Source organism: Lethenteron reissneri, unplaced genomic scaffold (genome assembly GCF_015708825.2).
Source record: "Lethenteron reissneri isolate LAM-NWPU_2019-01 unplaced genomic scaffold, ASM1570882v1 scaffold_146, whole genome shotgun sequence".
Taxonomy (NCBI): Eukaryota; Metazoa; Chordata; class Hyperoartia; order Petromyzontiformes; family Petromyzontidae; genus Lethenteron; species Lethenteron reissneri.
The window spans coordinates 207,778-235,611 of record NW_026891179.1 but is presented as its reverse complement, the minus strand read 5'-3'; the positions used below and the strand labels follow the sequence as shown (position 1 = coordinate 235,611).

The 27,834-nt window shown below is 44.4% G+C and overlaps 2 protein-coding genes across 11 annotated transcripts; one reads left to right on the top strand and one right to left on the bottom strand.

Annotated features, from left to right (window-relative positions):
• Positions 1 to 12,520, top strand: LOC133362383 (zinc finger protein 239-like). Of its 6 annotated transcripts, none has more exons than XM_061581323.1 (3): positions 1 to 72; positions 2,037 to 2,249; positions 8,269 to 12,520. In XM_061581323.1, the coding sequence occupies exon 3, from the start codon at positions 8,343 to 8,345 to the stop codon at positions 9,441 to 9,443; it is 1,101 nt and encodes a 366-aa protein (XP_061437307.1). In that variant the 5' UTR covers positions 1 to 72; positions 2,037 to 2,249; positions 8,269 to 8,342; the 3' UTR covers positions 9,444 to 12,520. The 6 variants fall into 6 exon arrangements, 5 of the variants coding, with proteins under 5 accessions (XP_061437307.1, XP_061437308.1, XP_061437309.1 ...); XM_061581324.1 differs by lacking the exon at positions 1 to 72 and adding an exon at positions 88 to 103; XM_061581325.1 differs by lacking the exon at positions 1 to 72 and having other exon boundaries at positions 1,944 to 2,249; positions 8,269 to 9,188; positions 9,231 to 12,520.
• On the bottom strand, positions 9,718 to 27,834 carry LOC133362382 (zinc finger protein OZF-like). 5 transcript variants are annotated; one of them, XM_061581316.1, is made up of 3 exons: positions 27,748 to 27,834; positions 24,683 to 25,313; positions 9,718 to 23,371 (listed from the first exon to the last, which is right to left on the bottom strand). In XM_061581316.1, exon 3 carries the CDS (start codon positions 23,350 to 23,352, stop codon positions 21,769 to 21,771), a length of 1,584 nt encoding a protein of 527 aa, XP_061437300.1. In that variant the 5' UTR covers positions 23,353 to 23,371; positions 24,683 to 25,313; positions 27,748 to 27,834; the 3' UTR covers positions 9,718 to 21,768. The 5 variants fall into 5 exon arrangements, with proteins under 5 accessions (XP_061437300.1, XP_061437301.1, XP_061437302.1 ...); XM_061581317.1 differs by having other exon boundaries at positions 25,179 to 25,313; XM_061581318.1 differs by having other exon boundaries at positions 25,185 to 25,313.

The window sequence follows — 27,834 nt, the reverse complement described above, 5'->3', positions numbered from 1 at the left end:
CGCCCCTCACTCTGAGCCCGTCTCGCGATCGATGACGTCACGAGACGACCCCTGAACCAGGAAGTGACGCTGGTGAGTCGTCTCCGTGGGTCTCTAAGCAGAGGTGCTGACATCGTAGTTGTTGTGGTGGTGGTTGTGTTGTTTTGGTGGTTGTGGTGGTTGTGTTGTTTTGGTGGTTGTGGTGGTGGTTGTGTTGTTGTGGTGGTGGTGGTTGTGGTGGATGTGATTGTGTTGTTGTGGTTGTAGTTGAGGTGATCGTAGTTGTGGTGGTTGTAGTAGTTGTGGTCGTTGTTGTGGTCGTGGTTGTTGTGGTGGTTGTGGTGTTTATAGTTGTGGTGGTCGTAGTTGTGGTGGATGTAGTTGTTGTGGTCGTAGTTGTGGTGGTCGTAGTTGTGGTGGTTGTTGTGGTGCTGGTTGTGGTGGTGGTGGTTGTAGTGGATTGTGGTGGTGGTTGTGGTGGTCGTAGTTGTGGTGGTTGCTGCAGGGACGGATCAAGGTTCTTAAAGGCCATAAGTGATCACTTTCAACAGCTGCTACTGCTTCCCACGTTACTACCGCCGCTGCCTTCGATCTCGCCTAGATTGAAGCAGGCTGCTTTATGTGAGGAGCTCGCAAATCCTTGAAAGATCTGGACAATCCCATCGGTGAACTCCTCCAACAGGCGAGGCTGCGTCGGCTGGGTCATGTGCCCCGTATGCCCAGCCACTGCATACCCAAGCAGCTTTTGTTAAGTTATATACAGGAGCCTAAACGGGTGTGTCATGGGCTAAAGATGAGATATTATACAGGACGATGTGTGAGTGATGTGATACAGGACGATGTGTGAGTGATGTGATACAGGACGATGTGTGAGTGATGTGATACAGGACGATGTGTGAGTGATGTGATACAGGACGATGTGTGAGTGATGTGATACAGGTCGATGTGTGAGTGATGTGATACAGGACGATGTGTGAGTGATGTGATATAGGACGATGTGTGAGTGATGTGATACAGGACGATGTGTGAGTGATGTGATACAGGACGATGTGTGAGTGATGTGATACAGGACGATGTGTGAGTGATGTGATACAGGACGATGTGTGAGTGATGTGATACAGGACGATGTGTGAGTGATGTGATACAGGACGATGTGTGAGTGATGTGATACAGGACGATGTGTGAGTGATGTGATACAGGACGATGTGTGAGTGATGTGATACAGGACGATGTGTGAGTGATGTGATACAGGACGATGTGTGAGTGATGTGATACAGGACGATGTGTGAGTGATGTGATACAGGACGATGTGTGAGTGATGTGATACAGGACGATGTGTGAGTGATGTGATACAGGACGATGTGTGAGTGATGTGATACAGGACGATGTGTGAGTGATGTGATACAGGACGATGTGTGAGTGATGTGATACAGGACGATGTGTGAGTGATGTGATACAGGACGATGTGTGAGTGATGTGATACAGGACGATGTGTGAGTGATGTGATACAGGACGATGTGTGAGTGATGTGATACAGGACGATGTGTGAGTGATGTGATACAGGACGATGTGTGAGTGATGTGATACAGGACGATGTGTGAGTGATGTGATACAGGACGATGTGTGAGTGATGTGATACAGGACGATGTGTGAGTGATGTGATACAGGACGATGTGTGAGTGATGTGATACAGGACGATGTGTGAGTGATGTGATACAGGACGATGTGTGAGTGATGTGATACAGGACGATGTGTGAGTGATGTGATACAGGACGATGTGTGAGTGATGTGATACAGGACGATGTGTGAGTGATGTGATACAGGACGATGTGTGAGTGATGTGATACAGGACGATGTGTGAGTGATGTGATACAGGACGATGTGTGAGTGATGTGATACAGGACGATGTGTGAGTGATGTGATACAGGACGATGTGTGAGTGATGTGATACAGGACGATGTGTGAGTGATGTGATACAGGACGATGTGTGAGTGATGTGATACAGGACGATGTGTGAGTGATGTGATACAGGACGATGTGTGAGTGATGTGATACAGGACGATGTGGAGCTGAGTGAATTTGCTCACGGCTGGTACCAGCGGTGTCAAGATCGGCCTCTGGAGGAGGAGGAGGCTCGTGAAGGACGCTACTGGACAGTTGGAGGCAGTCGCCCTCCCGCAACAACGGAGGGCAGAGGAGCGACGCTCTCTACAAATGAGAGGAGCGCCGGGTGGCTAAAACACATCGAGCTGGCACAGTAGAGGACACAGGTGATGCATCTGCCAATTATCTCAGTCAACCCATTGTATCTGGGTCTGTCTTGTGACCAGCCAGCAGGCGTTCAACAATTCACATGGCCTTAAAGTGCACAGTGCCTGGCACATGCACGTGGTGATGTCACAACAGTGTCAAATAGGTTATTGGTGTGTGTATGTATATATATATTTGTGTGTAATATGTATGTATAGCTACTGGGTGTACTGCATGTGATCGATGCCCGGGTGCAGTCGAGGGATGGCTCCTTATTGGTCATCAGCCATGTTAGAGGCCGTCCATAAATGACGTCACGTGATTTTGGCCCATTTTTACCCCCCTCCCCCCCCCTCGTCACATGGTGTCACAAAAAGTCAGACCCCCCTCAAATATGACGTCACGAAGCTCTGCCCCCCCCCCCAAAACAATATTTCCATTTTGAACAAAAAACATGCTTCAAATCACTTTAAACTATTGTCACTGTAGTGCGTATTTAATGTGGCGCTGCACTCTGATGTTGTAGGATAAATACGTATTAAAAAGGAACCGTTGGAGAGCTGAAATTTAGCATAAAATTCACTTGAAAATATTCAACTGCTTAACTAAAACTGCAAATGTTCAGAATATTATATTGAAATTCTATTATAATTATAAAATATTAAAAGTAATTATAAGTATAAAAAATACTTGAAACCTTCGTAGTAGAACGAAGCAAAATGGAGAGTACAATTATAACAATCACATATTCATTCCACAGAATGAAAAGCCCTGGTAGAATCATTACAAATACTTTTTTTAATAACAATCATTCAAGACATTTACAAAATGTATGCTTCTCCATTCTACCATGAAGAAGCAAAATGCTCCTTCATGGAATAAATAAAAGGTGACCTTAGTACATTTAAATAATCGAATAGTTAATGAAAATTAATTAAAATTAGTGTTATAACAATTCTTATGTTTATATTTATTTAAAGTTGCGCATTTTGACGTCGCATCACATTTCTCAAACCCCCCCCTCCCCCCGTCACACATCGTCACAAATGTCTGATCCCTACTCCCCCCCCCCTAGGTGTGTGATGTCATCTATGGACGGCCCCGTTATGTTTGCTGATGATCTGGTGATTGCTGCTCACTCAGAGGAGGAGTTGGAGGCACTGCTGCTGAACCTGGAGTGTGTCACAAAGAGGTGGGGTCTTACCATCAGCCCCACCAAAACTAAGCACCTGCCTGGGTATTTTGTGTCATCAAAGACTCCACCCCCTCAGCTCCCCATTGGTGGTGTAGCAGTTGATGAGAGGTTGGAGAGTTTCCCATACCTGGGCAGTGTGCTTATGTCCAGCACCGGTTTGACAGCAGAGGTTTCACTCTGAATCAGTCGGACAGCATTTTCATTTAATCGACTGCATAATTCTGAATGGCAACTACCTCGCCTGTCGCTCCACATGAAGCTTCAGGTCTTCTCGGATACAGTCATGCCTTCCCTTGCAAAATTTGGAGCACCCTCTAACTGAACATCTGCACCAGTTTGTAATATTCAGGCTAGCCTGTCTACGATCCATCCTGGGTTTAACCACACTGGTTTGTGTAAGTTGTTCAGGGATAATTGCAAGATCTGGACAAAGTCCCATCAGTGGTGCCACAATAGCGAGATGTTAGCTACATCGCCTGGTATACAGGTCGTCATAGGTTCAATCCGGACCCTGACATTTAGAAACATACTTTTAGAATATTTGTCTGCTAAACATTTCCACGTGATGATAAGCCACTTCGTTGAGCTATCATTTGTGGCCAGGTCATTTCTGAAAAAGTGATATATTGCTCAGTGTGCTTTACCTGGTGTGATAAAAATATTTAATGGTTTCAAAAAAAATCTGTGAGCTCTCCTGGCAAGTGAGTCTGCATTGGCTGGGTTATGTCGCCCTGCATTCCCAGTCACCGCATGCCTAAGTATCTGTTCGGCTGGGTGTTTCATTTCATTTAGTTTCATTTATTAGGTATAACCCTGTGAGCCATGCGACTCTTGACTCAGGTGCAACCGCAACAAAACAAAAACATGAACAAGAAACATCTTAAAGTGACTACATGCAACAGAAAAATCCTGGAAAAAACAGCAAAGTCTTCAAGAAAAAGCACCGTATTTCAACGCCGTGTGCAAATATCCCAGTGAAACAAAAACAACCATAAGACAATTTAGATTAAAGTTATCAGGCTAACTCTGTGCCACAACAAACAAACATGGCTAAACCAAAAGTTTTCTAAATCAACAAATTAGAGCTATAAAAACAATGTAACAGTGATCATAGGAACTGATTCAAATTTAACAATGAACGATATACATACAGTGAGGGAAAAAAGTATTTGATCCCCTGCTAATTTTGTACGTTTGCCCACTGACAAATAAATTATCAGTCTATAATTGTAATGGTAGGTTTATTTGAACAGTGAGAGACAGAATAACAACAACAAAATCCAGAAAAACGCATGTCAAAAATGTTATAAAATAATTTGCATTTTAATGAGGGAAATAAGTATTTGACTCCCTCTAAATCAGAAAGATTTCTGGCTCCCAGGTGTCTTTTATACAGGTAACGAGCTGAGATTAGGAACACACTCTTAAAGGGAGTGCTCCTAATCTCAGCTTGTTACCTGTATAAAAGACACCTGTTCACAGAAGCAATCAATCAGATTCCAAACTCTCCACCATGGCCAAGACCAAAGAGCTCTCCAAGGATATCAGGGACAAGATTGTAGACCTACATAAGGCTGGAATGATCTTCTTGGTTCTTTCGGTAAAGTCACGTAGAAGGGAAATAATAAAAATAAAACATAATAAAATAATTCTCACCACGTTTCAGCTACAACGCAAGCAGCCGTCCTCAGGTGAAGAACAGGTCTGTCGAGAAGACAGCGTCTGAATGAAACACCCCAGGCTTGGAGCGTATATTTCAGCTGGGTTGGAGGGGGAAGAGCGCCTTGACAAAATAATTTGCATATCAAGATGAATTTAGCATATTTATGGGAAATGCAGATATGGGATTAGTACTACTTGTGAAATGGGTAGGAGGTGGGCGGGGGGTTTCAAAGTCATATTATGCCAGTGCATTATGCAGGATTAGCAGCATCAAAGGGAGGGGATAGGGGTAGCATTAATAAAGGGAAGGCATGTTAATAGTATGTAGCTGCAGTAACTAAACCACCACGTAAAAAAGCTAAAGTATAAACTACATAGTATCATCAGTATACTAAATATACTCTCCAATAAGCTGAGTTACTAACAGTAAGTAATACATTACAATTCTATGTCGCAAAAAATATAATATGCTTCCAGCTAAACTTTTTTCTCTTACATCACACGGGTCTACCCTGTACTATATACTGCCATAGACAAAACCAACATTAAATTATATACTGTATTACAATACACCACCCTATACCTTCGACTATACATTGTAAGATTAAACACAAGATTCAGGTCCGATTCAACACAGTACATAACATCCGTGATCTGGTCCTGTCTGTAAAAGATGTGGTTCCAGACATACAGTACCCTGGCGTCTACACCTCAGCCGTGGCAGATCACTGTTACAATTCAGTGGGCTCACATGACATTGACTTCTCCAAGACAGAGGTTCTCTGCAAGCCATCTGGCTACCATGTTGGTTTTGTCTATGGCAGTATATAGTATGGGGTAGACCCGTGTGATGTAAGAGAAAAAAGTTTAGCTGGAAGCATATTATATTTTTTGCGACATAGAATTGTAATGTATTACTTACTGTTAGTACCTCAGCTTATTGGAGAGTATATTTAGTATACTGATGATACTATGTAGTTTATACTTTAGTTTTTTTTTACGTTGTGGTTTAGTTACTGCAGCATAATACTATTAACATTCCTTCCCTTTATTAATGCTACCCCTATCCCCTCCCTTTGATGCTGCTAATCCTGCATAATGCACGGGCATAATATGACTTTGAAACCCCCCCGCCCACCTCCTACCCATTTCACAAGTAGTACTAATCCCATATCTGCATTTCCTATGAATATGCTAAATTCCTCTTGATATGCAAATTATTTTGTCAAGGCGCTCTTCCCCCTCCAACCCAGCTTAAATATACGCTCCAAGCCTGGGGTGTTTCATTCAGACGCTGTCTTCTCGACAGACCTGTTCTTCACCTGAGGACGGCTGCTTGCGTTGTGGCCGAAACGTCGTGAGAATTATTTATGTTTTATTTTTATTATTTTATTATTTCCCCTCTACGTGACTTTACCAAAAGAACCAAGAAGATGAATCCGTGTAGTCACGAAAGCTTTAAATCCAAATTTAAGTCTGGAATGGGCTACAAGACCATCGCCAAGCAGCTTGGTGAGAAGGTGACAACAGTTGGTGCGATTATTCGCAAATGGAAGAAACACAAAAGAACTGTCAATCTCCCTCGGCCTGGGGCTCCATGCAAGATCTCACCTCGTGGAGTTGCAATGATCATGAGAACGGTGAGGAATCAGCCCAGAACTACACGGGAGGATCTTGTCAATGATCTCAAGGCAGCTGGGACCATAGTCACCAAGAAAACAGTTGGTAACACACTACGCTGTGAAGGACTGAAATCCTGCAGCGCCCGCAAGGCCCCCCTGCTCAAGAAGCCACATATACATGCCCGTCTGAAGTTTTGCCAATGAACAGAATGATTCAGAGGACAACTGGGTGAAAGTGTTGTGGTCAGATGAGACCAATTCTCAATTCGCCGTGTTTGGAGGAGGAATGCTGCCTTTGACCCCAAGAACACCATCCCCACCGTCAAACATGGAGGTGGAAACATTATGCTTTGGGGGTGTTTTTCTGCTAAGGGGACAGGACAACTTCACCGCATCAAAGGGACGATGGACGGGGCCTTATACCGTCACATCTTGGGTGAGAACCTCCTTCCCTCAGCCAGGGCATTGAAAATGGGTCGTGGATTGGTATTCCAGCATGACAATGACCCAAAACACACGGCCAAGGCAACAAAGGAGTGGCTCAAGAAGAAGCACGTTAAGGTCCTGGAGTGGCCTAGCAAGTCTCCAGACCTTAATCCCATAGAAAATCTGTGGAGGGAGCTGAAGGTTCGAGTTGCCAAACGTCATCCTCGAAACCTTAATGACTTGGAGAAGATCTGCAAAGAGGAGTGGTACAAAATCCCTCCTGAGATGTGTGCAAACCTGGTGGCCAACTACAAGAAACGTCTGACATCTGTGATTGCCAACAAGGGTTTTGCCACCAAGTACTAAGTCATGTTTTGCAGAGGGGTCAAGTACTTATTTCCCTCATTAAAATGCAAATCAATTTCTAACATTTTTGACATGCGTTTTTCTGGATTTTTTTGTTGTTATTCTGTCTCTCACTGTTCAAATAAACATACCATTAAAATTATAGACTGATCATTTCTTTGTCAGTGGGCAAACGTACAAAATCAGCATGGGATCAAATACTTTTTTTCCTCACTGTAACATGTACGACCAAACTTTGCAGCCATAGTTGGCTGCGTGAGTCACTCCATAACAGCAGGAGTATCAGTAGCAGAATCGAAAAATGTAAATACACCTTTAAAGATCAGCACACTATAATCAAAACTCAAGATCATACTTTGTAGCGGTCATCCAGAATGATACATTTGATTTCAGGCCATTCTGAATAGCAGTGGCAGCTAGGGGTGTACAACTCCTTTAGAGCAGTTTTGAGTGAAGATCTCACAGGTAGTGATCCAAGTTGCAGTTTATTGGCGATAGCATTCCAGACCCTCGGGGCATCAATGGAAAATACCCTTCCTTCAGTATTTGTACGGCAATAAGGAATGTGAAGCTGGTAAATGAGCTAAGACCTTAGGTCACATTTGTTCTTCGAAACAGTGAGGAGATCCAGCAGGTAGTCTGTTGATTTTTTTGTAAGTACATCGTGAATAATACTAGGTGTAGGTGTATAATCTGTGTATATTGTATGTAATGTGTGCATCTCATGTCCGCTGGGTGTACTGTGTATATTTTGTGTGTAATGTGTAGGTTGAATGACATGAAGCAGAGACTCAAGACAGCCCAGTGCTAGAAGGAATTAATGCGAGCAGTGTCCATACGACATGAGCCACACTGGACACATTAATTTGTACCACAAATTACACATGGCCAAGAAGGTCTTCAAGTGTACTGTATGCGAGAAGGTATTTCGACGTTCATCACAACTTAGAACTCACCAGAGACAACACACAGGAGAGAAGCCCTTTAAGTGCACTGTCTGTAGTAAAGCGTTTACACGTTCAGCATCTCGTCACGCTCACCAGAAAACACACACAGGTGAAAAACCCTTTAAATGCACTGTGTGTGGAAAGGCATTTGCAGGTTCAGGAAATTTTGTGACACATCAGAAAACACACTCAAGCGATAAGCCCTTCAAGTGCACTTTGTGTGAGAAGACATTTAAACGCTCATCACATCTCCAAATTCACCAGATAACACACACTGGCGCCAATCCCTTCAAGTGTACTGTTTGTGGTAAAGCGTTTACACGGTCAGGATCCCTTAACATTCACCAGAGAACACACACAGGTGAGAAGCCCTTCAAGTGCACTGTGTGTAGTAAAGTGTTTACACGGTCAGGATCTCTTAACAGTCACCAGAGAAAACACACAGGCGAGAAGCCCTTCAAGTGCACTGTATGTGGTAAAGCATTTACACAGTCAAGATATCTTAAGAATCATCACCAGAGACAACACACAGGCAAGAAGCCCTTCAAGTGCACTGTGTGTGGGAAGTTATTCGCACGGTCAGACGACCGAAATAGGCATGAGAAGATCCATGTGGAGAAGGAGGTGGAATCGAGCCCATCTCGCATGCAACAAGACCCAAAAGACAACCCGAGTTTAGCAACGTGGCCAGCAGTGAAGGTTGAACGGGAAGAAGTGAAGGGGGAATGTGAAGAGGTGAAGGTGGAATGTGAAGAAGTGAAGGGGGAATGTGAAGAGGTGAAGGTGGAATGTGAAAATGTGAAGATGGAATGTGAAGAAGTGAAGGTGAAATGCGAAGATGAAGACTCAACTCCAGGCCCCGACCTCCAGGTGAATGGAGGCAGCGTCAAGCAGGAGGAGCATTCGGACTCTGAGGGAGGGCGAGGTGACCCCCAGAAGGTTGTGGATGTGGAGGTGTGGGTGGAGTTTTTGGCGGAGGGATCGTGCAGCGGTTAGCGTGCTGCCTTACGAGCGCGGGAACCCGAGTTTGATTCCCGTTCACGTTCGACATCGGTGACAATTATCTGAATTGGTCCTGGGCCTCCCCTAGATCAACTCAGCCTCAAATGAGTACCTGGTGTGGTGCCTAAACACCACTGGGAAGACAAAGGTGGACGGGCATGGTGCTGGCCACCCACCCCCTCGTGTACCGTGCCGGCCTTCATCGGTGCTCGCTGCCACACTTGTCTTAAAAGTCTGTTCAGGCTCTCAAGGGGCAAATTTATCTTCGAAGTTTTTTTACAAAGCAGATTGAGGGCCCAGCACGTTTGAAGTGGGGTCTGGAAAGGTCTGAAAGAATTCCCAATGAGGTCACCTTATTTACAGGCATCTCTTATTACAACAATACGTGCAGCTGTCGGCGTCATCCACTCAGAGGTTACCTTTCATTTAACGCAGCTACCCCAAAGCCTTGGGAACCACCTAAGAAGTTTCGTCTCTTGGAATCTCCATCCGGCCATCTTCTGTCCTCATTCAAACTGACTCTCTTATTCAAATCACCAACGTTTAGGTGTGAATGCTATTTTACAACGTAATTACTATTATTACATTTCTTTGTTTTATCTGTAATTGTGTGGAATGCTTTGATGTTACTTACTGGCCCGAGTCGCCCTTAAAACAAATCTCTGCTCAATGGGGTTTGCTCGGAAAATATACTTCTGGTTCTTCGGATTCTGTAAATCTTAGCATTATGAACGAATGATTACCCATCAACCGATTGTGAGTCTTGATGTAGCAAGTTGCGTGTATCAGGGTCACGTATAGAATATGGGATGTCTGGACAGATCGATTGCGTGGTATGAATATGAGCAATGTCCTTGTATTCATGTGACTGCAGATCTTAATTTTAGAACTTTCGTGACTGCAGGAATTATTATTTGGTTCTTTCGGTTAAGTCACGTCTAAAGATAAAATAATAAATTAAATAATAGAATACGACGTTTCGATTGCAACACAAGCAATCATCATCAGGTATAATGAATTAGCGACATAAAATCTAACCAGAAAACTATAGACAGACATATTAGCAGACAGATATCACCAAGATACATAGAGAGAGCAACACAGGTAACAGAGAGAGGTGATCGTCTCTGTGGGGTGGCCTTAAATAGACAGAGGGGGGCGGAGGCAGAGAGAGGGAGGGGGGGTTAGAGAAAAAATTAGCATATCAATGAGTGAACAACAAAAACGTGGTGCTGCAAGTGCGATGACACGGCAAGCAAGCCTGAAAATCAGGAGGACACACTAAAATTAAATAACCTAGTAAAATATCGAAATGTAATGTAATACAACACAGAGGGTCGGTCAACACACAATTAACGCATAGCCTGGTTGATTACGTATTTCAAAGATTGCTAAGTTAGAATTTAAGTGTGAACATTCCAAAGAGAGGACACAGGCAGAGAGAACAAGTAGTCAGAGAGAGAGAGAAAAAGAAGATAAGTTTAAAACTTCCCCGTAGTGTGTGACTGCAGATGTTTGTGCGACATGAACTGTCAGCTTCAGCTTAGAAGTGTAGGTACCATCTTCCTCTAGAGAACAATTCGTAGTTTTCTTTAAAATAAGGAACCTAATGGGACCTGTCTCGGCCTCGCTGTGCGTTTCTCTGCACCACTTCGTCTAATTACACAGCAAGGATAAACGTCAAAACTCTAATGCGTTTAATTAAAAACAAGAAAACTGGTGTATAAATAACAGATCAAATGTATATTTTTAAACTTTTTTTTAAACACGCACTTATGAAATGTACTAAAAAGTAAAAAATAAATATTTTCTGTTCAAGTACTTTGCATTATATATGTTTCATATACTCTTGTTGTAACTGACTAAATAAAAGCGTGGGGCGCGCATACTATATTTGAGCAAATATGTCTATTCACAATGGGAAGTAAGTGTTCATATCTTGATAATATGTTGTAATTTGAACGTAAAGGTTTTAAGCCGTATATTTTTGGGAATGTCTGCATTGAGAATGTAAAGTTTAACACGTAGGCTTTTCGCGACCAATATTATTCATATAGGTTATTTTTGGGTCAGATCGTGTTATTTATTTACTTTACATAGAATAGAATGTAAAGTAACTTCATATGTAGTGAATATCTTATTATTGTAACGTAGAGCTTTTCACGTGTTGATGATTGTGAATGTCTCGATTGACAATCGCAAGTAACTGGTGATATGTTGGTCATGTAAATGTGTAAGTTTTTAAGCCGTTTATGTTTGTGAATATGTCTGCATTGACAATGGAAAGTAACTGCTCATACAGTGAGGGGAAAAAGTATTTGATCCCCTGCTGATTTTGTACGTTTGCCCACTGAAAAAGAAATGATCAGTCTATAATTTTAATGGTAGGTTTATTTGAACAGTGAGAGACAGAATAACAACAACAAAATCCAGAAAAACGCATGACAAAATTGTTATAAATTGATTTGCATTTTTAATGAGGGAAATAAGTATTTGAACCCCTCTCAATCACAAAGATTTCTGGCTCCCAGGTGTCTTTTATACAGGTAACGAGCTGAGATTAGGAGCACACTCTTAAAGGGAGTGCTCCTAATCTCAGCTTGTTACCTGTGTAATGTGAGGTTATATCCGGGTCGCTGACGGATCACAACTCGTCACGATGATTGGCTCTGCCGGTCCTGGTCCATAGCCAATGGGGGGAAGCCTAGGGGCGTGGCTCTGGAAAGGTGACAGCTGTAAATAGAGGATTGGTTCTGCTGGCTTTAGCCACATCCAATGGGGAGACGAGTCAGGGGCGTGATCCCGGGAGCCTACGGTGGAGTCTGGAAGATTCCATAGAGGCTAACCAGGATTGGTGGAAAGGTACCACGTGACCCGGGTATTAAATAGGGGTGGAAACGAACAACACGTGGTCAGAACTGGAACGAACGAAGGGAAGGGGCCACGCGGGAGCGGGGGTCCAGGCTGCCACGTGGCTGCGCGCGTCTCTCTCTTTCTATCCCTCTCACGCTGTCTGTCAGCAGCGTGAAGGAGTGTTGTAATGAAAGACAAATAAAGACCGGATTCCACAAGTCGCTTCAACGACTTTTATTACACCTGTATAAAAGATACCTGTTCACAGAAGAAATCAATCAATCAGATTCCAAACTCTCCACCATGGCCAAGACCAAAGAGCTCTCCAAGGATGTCAGCGACAAGATTGGAGATCTACACAAGGCTGGAATGGGCTACAAGACCATCGCCAAACAGTTTGGTGAGAAGGTGACAACAGTTGGTGCGATTATTCGCAAATGGAAGAAAGACAAAAGAACTGTCAATCTCCCTCGGCCTGGGCTCCATGCAAGATCTCACCTCGTGGAGTTGCAATGATCATGAGAACGGTGAGGAATCAGCCCAGAACTACACGGGAGGATCTTGTCAATGATCTCAAGGCAGCTGGGACCATAGTCACCAAGAAAACAGTTGGTAACACACTACGTCAGGGGTCCTCAAACTACGGCCCGCGGGCCACATGCGGCCCGCTGAGGACATTTATCCGGCCCATGGTCACTAATTGGGCTGCGCTGGTGAGCACTCTTTGGGCTGCGGTGGTGAGCACTGATTGGGCTGCGGTGGCGAGCACTGATTTGGCTGCGCTGGTGAGCACTGATTGAGCTGCGGCGGTGGGCACTCATTGTGCCCACCGCACTGCGATCTGTGAACAAAACTGCAGGTCTAATTAACTTTTTAATGGCACGCGCACATGTGTGAGCCTGGGGTAAAAGCGGAGTTCCCCCAATCAGACTGCATTGATGGGCAGTGCAGTCTGTATGTCTCTGTGTGGGTAAAGTTATTGCTGGTATATTGTTTTTGTAGCGCTGTATATATATTGGTATTTTACTAATAGCAATTTTGACTCCCTAGGAAACAATGATGTCAAGAAAGAGAAAAATTGACTCGGAGTGTAGGATATTCAAAGAACAGTGGACTTATGATTACTTTTTCATGCAGTACAAGGAAAGAGCTGTGTGTCTGATATGCCAGAATATAGTGTCTGTGTTCAAAGAATACAATTTACGTCGACACTATGAAACTCAACATAAAGATAAATATGATTGTTTGGTCGGAGAAGTGAGAAAAGATAAAATATTAAAACTGAAAAATACATTAACAACTCAGCAAAATACTTTTGTGAAGCAGAAGCAGCTAAATATTTCATCACTGCGAGCAAGTTTTCAAGTTGCCAAGCCAATAGCGTGCACTGGCAGACCATTCGTGGAGGGAGAATTTGTTAAAGAATGCCTTCCTGTTGCCAAAGAGATGTGTCCAGAGAAGGCCGATTTATTTAGTACAGTGAGTCTTTCAGGACCTACAATTACACGGAGGATTGAAGAAATGGGAGACAATTTGCATCAGCATTTACAAAACTCCACAAAAAAACTTTCCTATTTTTCCTTGGCACTCGACGAAAGCAATGATGTTCCTGATTCTGCACAACTTTTAATTTTTATTCGTGGGACGAATGACTATTTCGAAGTCACAGAAGAGCTTGTTGCACTGCAAAGCATCAAAGGAACAACTACAGGAGAGGATATCTATGAAAAGGTTTGCCAAACTGTGAATGGTTTGGAGCTGAACTGGGCTAAACTAGCCAGTGTGACAACTGATGGTGCTCCTAGCATGGTGGGGTCTAAGAAATGAGTAATTGCTCGCATTAACCAAGAGATGGACAAACATAACCATTCTCATCCAATAGCCATACACTGCCTCATCCACCAACAAGCCTGTGTAGTAAATCACTGAAGTGGGACTCTGTTATGAAAATTGTGGTATCTTGTGTTAACTTCATTAGAGCTCATGCACTAAACCACAGACAATTTCAGGAATTTCTGTCTGAGCTAAATGTTGACTATGAAGATGTTCTGTACCACACAGAAGTCCGTTGGCTGAGTCGAGGGAGAATTTTGAAACGTTTCTATGACTTACTTCCACAGATTACAGCTTTTCTGCTTTCAAAAAACAAAGAAGTACCAGAGCTCAATGATGCAGAATGGAAATGGCACCTTGCCTTTCTGACAGATGTAACAGAGCTACTCAACAGTTTCAATGTGCAACTTCAAGGAAAGGGGAAGCTCATCTGTGATATGCAATCACATGTCAAAGCATTTGAAGTAAAATTAGGCCTCCTCATCAAACAAGTGAAGGAGGCAAACTTCTGCCATCTCCCCACAACTCAAAATCTGTTAGCGGAAAAACCATTGGTTGCATTCCCAAACAAAACATGTGTGGATTCACTGGAAAAATTGCAAAAGGAGTTCCAATTTAGATTTAAAGAGCTTCATCTCCATGAACAGGACATACAGCTTTTCCGTAACCCATTTTCTATTGACATTGAAAATGTGGATACAATTTACCAAATGGAACTGACTGAACTGCAGAATTGTGACTCTCTGAAAGACGCATTCAAGTCAAGCAGCCTTCATAATTTCTATGCATCTCTCCCCTCTGAGACATATCCTCATCTCAGGAACCATGCACTAAAAATGGCAACCATCTTTGGCAGCACAAGTCTGTGAACAGACTTTTTCCAGAATGAAACATTTGAAATCTCCAACCAGATCTAGACTAACGGATGCACACTTGCATCACTTGTTACGACTAGCAGTGACAAATATGAAACCGGACATTGACCATCTCATTAGCCAAAAGCAGGCCCATAGTTCCCATTGAAATACTGGCAAGTTTGTTGATTTAACTTTACTTGTTCTTCATTTTAAATATTGTATTTTTCCCGTTTTGTTTCTTCACTTCAAAATAAGATATATGCAGTGTGCATAGGAATTTGTTCATAGTTTTTTTTAACTATAGTCCGGCCCTCCAACGGTCTGAGGGACAGTGAACTGGCCCCCTGTTTAAAAAGTTTGAGGACCCCTGCACTACGCCGTGAAGGACTGAAATCCTGCAGCGCCCGCAAGGCCTCCCTGCTCAAGAAAGCACATATACATGCCCGTCTGAAGTTTTGCCAATGAACAGAATGATTCAGAGGACAACTGGGTGAAAGTGTTGTGGTCAGATGAGACCAAAATGGAGCTCTTTGGCATCAAATCAACTCGCCGTGTTTCGAGGAGGAGGAATGCTGCCTATGACCCCAAGAACACCATCCCCACCGTCAGACATGGAGGTGGAACATTATGCTTCCGCTAAGGGGACAGGACAACTTCACCGCATCAAAGGGACGATGGACGGGGCCATGTACCGTCAAATCTTGGGTGAGAACCTCCTTGCCTCAGCTAGGGCATTGAAAATGGGTCGTGGATGGATATTCAGCATGACAATGACCTAAAACACACGGCCAAGGCAACAAAGGAGTGGCTCAAGAAGAAGCACGTTAAGGTCCTGGAGTGGCCTAGCAAGTCTCCAGACCTTAATCCTATAGAAAATCTGTGGAGGGAGCTGAAGGTTCGAGTTGCCAAACGTCAGCCTCGAAACCTTAATGACTTGGGCAAGATCTGCAAAGAGGAGTGGGACAAAATCCCTCCTGAGATGTGTGCAAACCTGGTGGCCAACTACAAGAAATGTCCAACCTCTGTGATTGCCAACAAGGATTTTACCATCAAGTACTAAGTCATGTTTTGCAGAGGGGTCAAATAATTATTTCCCTCATTAAAATGCAAATAAGTTTATAACATTTTTGACATGCGTTTTTCTGGATTTTGTTGTTGTTATTCTGTCTCTCACTGTTCAAATAAACCTAACATTAAAATTATAGACTGATCATTTATTTGTCAGTGGGCAAACGTACAAATCAGCAGGGGATCAAATACTTTTTTCCCTTACTGTAGTCTAAGTTAAAACGAGTTAACTCACACTTTAAATCACATTGTACAATAGCAGTTGACAAGTGCCACTTTTTTCATGAAATAGCAAGTTTAAATAGCTGGTGTTTTTTTATTAGCATTCCTAGAGAAACGTCACCTAAAAAAGAGAATGATCACGCTACATGTTGACATATAGCATTCTTGTTTAACTGTGTTGGACACAGCCTAATTGTGCATCTCCCATTAGTGTCGCATTACTTTATACAAAACACGAAACCTTTGTCTGTCATGGGTCTAGTTACGTTCTTGAAAATAGCCACAGTTGGCAAATCCGCGATTCGCAAAACTCAAAAGGCATTGTGGGGAAAAACGAGGGTCTGTTTCACGGCTTTTCTAATACAACACCTGCTCCTCCTCCGCCTGTTTGACATTACCCGAGGCGGGCTGTCAGGACCAGCAAGGCCTTCTCTGCTAGCCTAGAGATTGTCAAAATCAGAAATGTATTATTTAATATATTTTCATTAATGCTATATGTATTTTACAAAGTTCGTTCCCATCAGTCTATTAACGTCATTCCATTGCTACTCTCTCCCTCCGTTACAATGCTTCCAGTGCAGCTCATACATTACAGTGTGTATCCAATCAGATTTTCCACCTGTGCTGTCTCCGGGTGAAACATCTACCGAGGCCTTCAGATTTTTGAGTGAATCCCGTCTGCTGTTGAAGCAAATGGGGACGATGTTGTTGTCATATTTTTTAACCAATCAAATTTAGAGTGCCATGTTGGGTGTGTTCTTTCACACACCGGAGCCTTCTTGCTTGTCTCGCCGCCGACGTCAACATTTTTCGTGTGGCGTGATCGGAGGGTCAGCTAACTGAAACATATAACGTGGCATCATCTTAGATTTAAACTTTATTTCGTGACGTTTAGATTTTTTGATGTAATGCATTATATTTTTTGCTTAGATTTTTACTTAGCCCTGTTTTTTTTTACGCACAATGGCTGAATGAGACAATTATTTGGTGGCGGATTTATTGGACATTACATTGATTTGGGCTATGCGATATCAATTTGTGATGCAGCATCCTGTCATACTGCATAATAGTGGTATATCCTTGGATTCAGTCACCATGTATTCATGTCTCTGCAATTAGTGTATTGTAACTCTCAGGTGTTGAGCCTCGTGTTAAATAACTTGATTCCACTCGATAGAAGTTACTGTCACTGTGAATATGACAATAGCCTATTGCCCTCGTGTCATGGTGAGGTTATTCGAAGGCGGTTTGATTGCGGGAGGATAGCACTGAAGGCCTCGGTGTAAAATATATGGCCCACCACTGGTTACCCTACAGCCGACACCAACCCAGACATTACACGGGGAGTATCTTGAGTGAAAAATACGTTTGATATATTCTACAGTGTAAAATGTTATTTGAACAGTACATTTATATAATTTTACACATCAATGTAGCATACAATACTGTACACGAATTCGAGTAAAGCAGTGTACGCTACTGTACAGTGCTGTACAATACCGGACACGTGTTTTCTTGACGCGTACACTACTGCACATGGACAGGAAAGAAATTCACAGGCAGCAACACTGGAGGCTGGGAACACCACGTGATGTGGGACCCGCGATGGGATGCTGCGGAGACAAGGCGGAGAGACAAGGGAGAGGCAAGATTGGAGACAAGACGGAGACAAGGTGGCACCGCGTGCATATCTTGAATGTATATGGTGTCAATATCTTTCCACCATCCTTCAACTAAAGTCCTGGAGCGAGGGATAAGGAGCAAAGCAGCAGGCCTGACGAGTTGTAAGCTGTAGAAACATTCACATACAGGTAGTTTGGGAAGATGGGTCGTGCAGTATCTGCATTAGTTATTGATCTGCAGGGCAGCACCCCAAGTGACTGCCCACCCCGATCCGGAGAGCAACCTACAAAAGGTAGCTTAACAAATGTTCACCCCAAATCGTACCTGATCACCTCGGCGTGGCTGGTGGGTAACCAATGGAGTGATAAAAAGCAAAAGTATAAACAGAGAAATACATTCTTTGGTTCTTTCGGTAAAGTCACGTATAAAGATAAAATAATAAATTAAATTAAATACTAGCATACGACGTTTCGATTGCAACACAAGCAATCATCATCAGGTATAAAGTAAATAGAAACACAAATCTAGTATACTTAATTTAATTTATTATTTCATTTTATCTTTATACGTGACTTTACCGAAAGAACTAAAGAATAATTCCTGCAGTCACGAAAGCTCCAAATTAAGTTAGAGAAATACATTTGTAATTGAAACTTGGAATGTTTGCACCCTAATTGATCGAGAGGTTTGCCCCAGACCAAAACGAAAGACTGCACTTATCTTACGGGAGCTCAATCGCTATAGCATAGACATTGCTGCTCTCTCTTTGTAAGACACATTATTCTGGGGAAGTACAGATCACGGAATACCTCGCAGGATACACCTTCTGGTCAGGAAGACCCGAAGGAAAGAAACGTACTGCAGGGGTCAGTTTTGCCATGAAGAATTCCCTTGCCAGAACGTTGCCATCGCTTCCTGAGGGGAATTCAGATAGACGCATGGTACTTCGCCTCCCTCTTAAGGCCATTAGACACATCATAGTTGTCTCGCCTTATGCTCCAACCTTAAATAACCTCAAACGATAAAGGAAACGTTATATAATGAATTATCCTCCATTCACAGGAATGACAAGATCCTCTTGCTAGGCGACTTCAATTCCAGGGTAGGGACCGACCATGACACCTGGCCTGGTTTCATTGGAATGCATGGTGTGGGCAAGTTTAATAGCAATGGTCAACGTCTCCTGGGACTGTGCTCAATGCATAGCCTCTCATCAAATTATTTATATCTACTTCCTCACCATCTCAAAGCAATCTGGATGCACCTGAGGTCAAAACATTGGGACTTGATAGATTATATTACTACTCGACAAAGTGATTCAAAAGACATCTACATCACACGAGTAACAAGAGCTGCAATTGGTGACACAGACCAATGTCTTGTAAGATCAAAGATACAACTTCATATATATACTCCAAAGTGTAAAGACTGCACCACTTCCAAATAAACTCAACATAATCAAACTTAAGGCGGAATAGTTCCAGCTCTCCTTCCAACAGAATCTTGGCCAATCTCTGAGAAACCTTGCCTCCGAACGCAAAGATATTGCGCTACGTTTGACTAGTTTCAAAGACACCGTCTATAACGTCTCATCAAACGTCCTTGGAATTTCAAGTCTAAGACACAAGGACTAGTTTGATGAGAATGACCCACAGATCCAGGAGCTTCGATATGCAATAGCTTCAGCTCCTAACACCCTACTTCAAGGCCCTCAATCCCAAAGGAGGAAACTGGCATATTATACAATATGGTCCACCCTCCAGAAGAAGCTAATATAAATTGAAAATAAATGGTGGCACGATTAAGCAGCTGAAATACAAAATTACACAGATGCATAGCAGTATAAACAATTTTATCATGCACTTCGAGAAGTCTATGGCCCAGTTACTCATACAGAAATCCTACTTGATGAGGTCAAACTAGCAATCCGACAACTCAAACCTGGTAAAGCCCCGGGAGTGGACGAGATTCCTGCAGACATACTTAAAGCTGGTGGAGATATTCTCGGTGAAGAATTATGGCACTTATTCAGAGAGTTCTGGAAATGTGGAGTCCTACGACAGGACCTGAAGGATGCAGTTTTAGTACCATCTTTAAAAAGGGAAATAGGGCCAACTGTAACAATTACAGAGGCATTTCTCTTCTTTCTATTCCACGTAAATGTTTAGCCAAGCTGATTCTTAACATAATCAATAAAGCCATCACGAACAAAATTATCCCATAAAGCAAAGGTGGTTTTAGGGAAGGTCTAGACACAACCAACATGATTTTTACACTCAGACAACTACAAGAGAAGTGCATTGAACATTAGTAACCACTGTACGTGACCTTGGTTGATCTCGACTTTGACATCGTAGGGAGAAAGGGACTTTGAAAACTACGACTAAAGTTTGGGTGTCCACCCAGAATCCTTGGAATAATCAAGATAGTCCCATGATGGTATGCAGGGTCTGCACTCCCTCAGACATATAAGATGCATTTATTTCAAATGGAGGGAAGCAAGGCTGTGCTCCAGCTCCAACTTATTCAGCCTGTTCTTTGCCACTATGGTCGATGAGGCTATGAAGGATCTGAAAGCAGTAGTAGCTATCCAGTCCCGCACAGTTTCTGGGCTTCATAACTTGTCATGGTTACGCACGACAATTTCCCATCAGGGAGATCATAGTACGTGAACTTTAGTATGCAGATGACTGTGCCTTGGTTGACCACACTGAAGTGGGCCAACAACTGCTAGTCAGCTACATTTCCAATTCAGCCAGAGAATGTGGTCTCGCTGTGAGCCTCAAGACAACTGAGGTAATGCATCAACCGGCTCCTGGGATCTCTGAAGCTGGAGCAAGGATCCACATTGTCCAACACCAACTTAACTCAATCACCAAGTTCACATATCTGGAAAGTACAGTGATAAGAAATGGTAATCTGGACCAAGAGATTAAAATTAGAATAAGCTGAGCCTCGTCCACTTTCGGTCGCCTTAGAGAGCATATATGGGACAAGCCAGGCATCACCATAAGGACAAAGTGCAGTGTTTACAGGAGTAGCTCTCCTTCATAGTTCTGAAAATGTGACTCCTTACCGTCGCCATTTACAACTCAACAACATCCAGCAGACCTTGCTAGAACTGGAATGGCTGCTGTGTCATCTATGGTCACCGCTTCCCAACTTCACTGGGCTGGACACACTCGGAATGGGAGGAAAAAACACTCCCGAAACAATAGCTCTACACTAAATTGCAAAAGGACTCCCGAAGTAGAGGAGGTCAGTGCCTGCGCTTTAAGGATGTATTTCACTAAAATTTGAGATGAAGAATATCGGTAGATTCATGGGAAAATCTCGCCAAAAACAGACAGCAATGGCGCACAGCTACTCAACTGCTTGAGAGACATGTTAATGACACGGAGAAACACTAAGCCAGGAGACGCGGGTTAGAAGTGGTTACAGTATCGACCAGTGCATCTGAATATCAGGAGTTACCCTCAGTCCACTGTGCATGTGAGCCATGTGGAAAGGTGTTTCGTTCAATCACAGGTCTTGCTAGTCAAAAGCAAACTCACAGGAATCAAACAGTACAACCACGTAAAATGACTAAAGTATACCGACTCCCGATGCAAGAGGTCATCGTCCTTGGGGATGCACTGCATGATCATGAGGATGGCACACAAGGGGGTGAGTGGCTAGCGCTACGCTCGACTGCCTTGATCTACCCAGTGGTGTTTAGGCACCACCCCAGGTACTCATTTGAGGCTGAGTTGACCTAGGGGAGGCCCAGGACCGATTCAGATAATTGTCACTGATGTAAACCGTGAACGGCAATCAAACTCGAGTTGCCGGGCTCGTAGAGCAGCGTGCTGACCACTAAACGATCACTGCCCCAAAAACTCCACCCACACCTCCACATTCACAAATTCCTGAGGGTCGCCTCGCCGTCCCTCAGAGTTTGAATTTTCCTCCTGCTTTACGCTGCCTCCATCCACCTGGAGGTCCGGTCCTTGAGTCGAGTCATCTTCATTTTTCACCTTCACTTCTTCACATTCCACCTTCACTTCTTCACAGTCCACCATCACCTCCGCACAGTCCACCTTCACCTCTTCACATTCCATCTTCACTTCTTTACGTTCCACCTTTACTCTTTGACGTTCCACTTTCACTTTTTTACATTCCACCGTCACTGCTGGCCACGTTACTAAACTGGGGTCGTCTTCTGCTTCTTGTTGCATGCAAGATGCACTCAATGCAGCACTTTCACTTCTCGATTCCACCTCCGTCTCCACATGGATCTTCTCATGCCTATTTTGGTCGTCTGACGTTGCATGTGCCTTCCCACACACAGTCCACTTGAAGGGCTTCTCCCGTGTGTGTTTTTTCTGGTGAACGTTACGAGATCCTGACTGTGTAAATGCTTTACCACACACACTGCACTTGAAGGGCTTCTCGCCTGTGTGTTGTCTCTGGTGAATGTTAAGACATCTTGACTGTGTAAATGCTTTATCACACACAGTACACTTGAAGGGCTTCTCGCCTGTGTGTTTTCTCTGGTGAATGTTAAGAGATCTTGAGTGTAGAAATGCTTTACCACACATAGGGCACTTGAAGGGCTTCTCGCCCGTGTGTTGTATCTGGTGAACATTAAGAAATACTGACCGTGTAAACGCTTTACCACAAACAGTGCAACTGAAGGGCTTCTCGCCTGTGTGTTGTCTCTGATGAATGGTAAGACATCCTGACTGTATAAATGCTTTACCGCACACAGTGCACTTGAAGGGCTTCTCGCCTCTGTGTGTTCTCTGGTGAATGTTAAGAGATCCTGACCGTGTAAACGCTTTACCACAGACAGTGCACTTGAAGGGCTTCTCGCCTGTGTGTGTTCTCTGGTGATGTTTAAGAGATCCTGACCGTATAAACGCTTTACCACACACAGTGCACTTGAAGGGCTTCTCGCCTGTGTGTGTTTTCTGGTGAATTTGAAGTTGTGATGACCGTTTAAATGCCTTCTCACACAAAGTGCACTTGAAAGGTTTATCGCACGAGTGTGTTCTCTGATGTTGCAAAACATTTCTTGAATCTGCAAATCCCTTTCCACACACAGTGCACTTGAAAGGCTTCTCGCCTGTGTGTGTTCTCTGGTGAGTTTTAAGTTGTGATGACCGTTTAAATCCCTTCTCACAAGTAGTGCACTTGAAGGGCTTCTCGTCTGTGTGTATTCCCTGATGACTTTGAAGTTCTGATGACTGTCTAAATGCCTTCTCACATACAGTGCACTTGAATGGCTTCACATCTGTGTGTGTTCTCTGATGAATATTCAGGTGAGATGACCGCCTGAATTCCTTCTTCGCCATGTGTGACTTCTGGTGCAGATTCATGTGTCCAGGGTGGTCCGTGCCGTATGGACACTGCTCGCATTGGTGTCTTCTAGCACCGGGCTGTCTTGAGTCACTGCTCCTTGTCATTCAACCTACACATTACACACTACAAGCAATATACATGATACATATGCATTATACAACATTACACACAATATACACGATAAATAAATATTAGTCACACAACCTACACACTACATACAATATACATCATATACATAAGCATTGCACACTCACGTGCAGTACACCCAGCAGATATACATGCACATTACACACAATATACACAGATATTATACGCTTACACACAGTACATTAACTGTTAGCAGCCACTAATATGTACTCCACATTCTCTGCATACTCTTAGATTAACATAATGTTTAACTGTGATTAACCCAAACAATAGGCACGGGCATATGCTTAGATTAATATGTTCCATTATAACTTACACGACTACATTAACCCCTCTCTGGCTTTTGCACCGGATAGGCATCACAGTGATGACATCACCTTTACTCCCCTCTATTTCAGACCGGAAACAGAAGGAATTCTTCGCAATTCTGGCTATCGACCAATGGAGCTTGTTGCTGTTGTAATCAACACTAAAACGTCACAGCACTCGATTTGTAAATGTTGTAATGCGTTCACTCTCCAACACACAACTGGCGTGCTGAACTAGTAACTCATTGGCATGTTATGTTTATGTGACAAACCTTGGTAACTGGCTTTGTCAAGCGGTGGTGACAGGTTTCACGGCACATTTATATTCACCCGATCAAACCCAAAAAAAGCTTTATGGATGTTTATTTTATATAGATTTAAAACGCGAACTTGCAATTTGAACCGTGGAACTATTTGTTCAGCACGTAATTGCGTGTGTAAAAGTAGTGCAGCAGTTAGCATGCTACGCTACAAACCCAGCGTCCAGAGTTCGATTCCCGCTTATGGACAACACCAGTGACGATTATCTGAATGGGCCTCCCCGAGAGGGAATCGGCCTCAAATGACTACCTGGTGTGGTGTGCAAACATCGCCACTGGGTATACAAAGGTGGTCAGGCGTGGTGCTGCCACTAACCCCCTCGTGTACCGTGACGGCCTTCATAGGTGCGCGCTTACAGCACCTGCCCCGACAGTTTATTTAAGCTATACGGGGAATCTTTGATATTTGTCTTTGTTGTGAGTGGGTGAGAGTGAATATGCCAGTGAGTGAGTGTGGGTGGGTGAGTGGGTAGTTCGATGGGTGAGTGGGTGAGTGGTGGACGAGTCCGTGAGTGGGTGGATGGATGAATGGATGAGTGGGTGTGGGTAGTTGGGTGAGTAGCTGGGTAAGTGAATGGGTGAGTGGTTGAGTAGGTGAGTGGCTGGAATTGTGGAATGCTTTCATGTTGTCTGTCGGCCGAGTGGCCCTTGACAAATACCTTCTTAGCTCTGTGGGCTTTACTGGAAAATTATTCTTCTGACTGAAACTTTCTGCGTGGAGTTTGCATATTCTGCACCTGTTTTCCAAGGTTTTCCTCCAATAAAAAATATGCAACCCCCCCACATCCAAGTAATTGAACTAACATAGCAGTGCTGAAAATGCAGCTGCCTGCAAATGACTCAAGTTGCAGGACTCCTTGTAAAATATTCGCAGATTGGGCAAGGATTCCTGAAAGTGAGGATCTCACCGATGAGGTCCAGCAACGAGGGCAGGCAGCAGGCCTCAAAGTGAACGAGGAGCATTTAGCAAAAGTAAATGGAGCAGCAGGGCAGACATCAAACACCGACGTACAATACACTTAAGACACCGATCCATAGCTGTGCGCCCCTCAATCGATATCGTTACAAAGGGAGAGAAATAATGAAGCGAAAAAAAAGTAATCAAGGCAAAAGCAGCTGTATCACGTAAATCTAAGTTACATATTGAAGACTCGCCACAACATTGTGAAGCAGCCAGGAGAGATGATGTAGAGATGCACCAGAGTAGAATGACGACAGCGAAGGGACAGGAACGGAGCAAAGGACTCGGCCGAGTGTCGTCTCCTCAGTGAGGTGAAGCAATGAGCCAGGCTGAGGACAAACAACACAGAGCGAGAGAGAGAATCGCGATCAGTGAAGAGCGGTGGAGCAGCCCTGCACGGCCCCACGCTGTAGGGGGCCATCCATTTAGTACGTACGCATGGAGGGGGGAGGGGGTTAACCCAATTCCATATGCTTGCATATGGGGGGTCTACTGACAATGTACGCATAGGAAACGGGGGGGTGAAGCCTCGATAATAATGCAGCCGGCGGTGGACTATCTGTTTGCTTAAATACGTCAATATTATTCATCCTTGTTCGTTTCTGCATGGATTAAATACGAGGGGCGGGGGGACAGGGTGCGCAGGTGGGGGGGGGGGGGGGGGTGTAAAAGTACACATGCGTACAGGAAGGGGGGAAGGGGTCAAGTTTTGACAGATTTTTTTGCGTGCGTACTAAATGGATGGCCCCTAACGCGTCGCTGTTACAGCCTGAACGGAAATCCCCAGTTGATGCCACTAAATCGATATTCCTAGAACAGGAAGACAAAGCGAGGCTTCAGCTGGGTAAACAACCACCACCACACCCACGACAACAACCACAACACCCACTACAACAACAACCATCACACGCACTACAACAGACACCACCACACCCACTACAACAACAACCACGACAACAGCCACCACACCCACTACTACAACCACCACAACAACCACTACAACAGCCACAACAACCACTACAACAACCATTACAACAGCCACAACCACAACAACCACTACAACCACTACAACAGCCACAACAACAATCGCCATTCGCCACTAAGTGGTGGTGATGTCACCACGACGTTTGTGCCAGGCTATGTGCACATTGAGGCCGCGTGAAGTGTCGAACGCCCGCTGGCAGGTCGCGGGGCAGACCCAGGTGCCACGAGTCGACTGAGATGACTGAAATGACTGGCTGATGCACCACCTGTGCCCCCTACTGTGCCAACTTGCTGTGCTTTAGCCACCCGGCGCTCCACTCGTTGTGAGCGTCGCTCCTCCGCCCTCCGTTGTTGTTGGAGGGCGACTGCCTCCAACTGCCCAGTAGCAGCAGCGTCCTCCACAGAGGCCGATCTTGACACCGCTGGTACCTGTCATGGCAAGTCCACTCAGCTCCACGTCCTCCTGTACCACATCATTCCATCTCTTCTCTAGCCCGTGCAGCGCCGTTTAGCCCCCTCTATCCGGCCAAACAAAAGCTGTTTAGGCATGCGGTCACTCAACATGCGGGCTACATGACCCAGCCAGTAGTTTTACCCGGGCCCGCTCACCATCATGAAGGTCCTTAATGATCATGAGCAGAGGGTCAGGGACTCCGAAAGCACGAAGAACAACCCAGAGCCCAGGCCGACTGATGGTATCATAGGCCTTGACCAGGTCAATGAAGCAGAGATGTAGGTCTTGTTGGAATTCCCTACACCTCTGCTGTAGCAAACGGACAGAAAATATGGCATCTGTGCAGGGCCGCCCTTTCCTGAAACCGCATTGGGTCTCCGCAAGGCTCTCCTCAGCGTGCGATGTTGAATAATCATTGCCAGGACCTTTCCCGGCACACTGAGGAGTGAGATGCCCCTGTAGTTGTTACAGTCTGTGTGGTCCCTTCTTAAAGAGGGGGACCACCAAGGCATCCTTCCAATCCTGCTGAACCCTTCCAGTGGCCCAGACTATTGTTATGATGTCATGTAGGGCAGTCTGTGCACAAACGCCACCCCCTCCCTCAGAATTTCGCTTGGGAGATCATCTCTGCCCGGTGCCTTTCCTGGTCTCAGACTCTGGATCGCCTTCAGTACTTCCTCAACAGATGGCACCTGAGCCAGCCACTCACAGCCACAACAACAACCACTACAACAACCACTACAACAACCACTACAACCACTACAACAGCCACAACCACAACAACCACTACAACAACCACATCAACAACCACTATAACAACCACTACAATAGCCACAACAACCACTAAAACAACCACAACAACCACAACAACAACCACAACAACCACTACAACAACCACTACAACAGCCACAATAACCACTACAACAACCACTACAACAGCCACAAAAACTACAACCACCACTACCACAACCACCATAACAACCACGACACAACCACGACACAACCACGACCACCACAACTACAACCACCACAACTACAACCACCACAACTACAACCACCACCACAACTACCACCACAACTACAACCACCACCACAACACAACTACCACCACAACACAACTACCACCACAACACAACTACCACCACAACACAACTACCATAACTACAACCACCACAACACAACTACCACCACCACAACTACAACCACAACTACAACCACCACCACAACACAACTACCATAACTACAACCACCACCACAACACAACTATCACCACCACAACTACAACCACCACCACAACACCACCACCACAACTACGATGTCAGCACCTCCGCTCAGAGACCCACGGGGAGTCGACTCCCCGACTCCACTTCCTGGTTCAGGGGTCGTCTCGTGACGTCATCGAGCGCGAGACG

What these genes read in the sequence shown, in the direction of transcription:
- LOC133362383 (XM_061581323.1), top strand. Translation starts at nt 8,343, where the DNA reads ATGAGCCACACTGGACACATTAATTTGTACCACAAATTACACATGGCC.
- LOC133362382 (XM_061581315.1), bottom strand. Translation starts at nt 23,352, where the DNA reads ATGACAAGGAGCAGTGACTCAAGACAGCCCGGTGCTAGAAGACACCAA.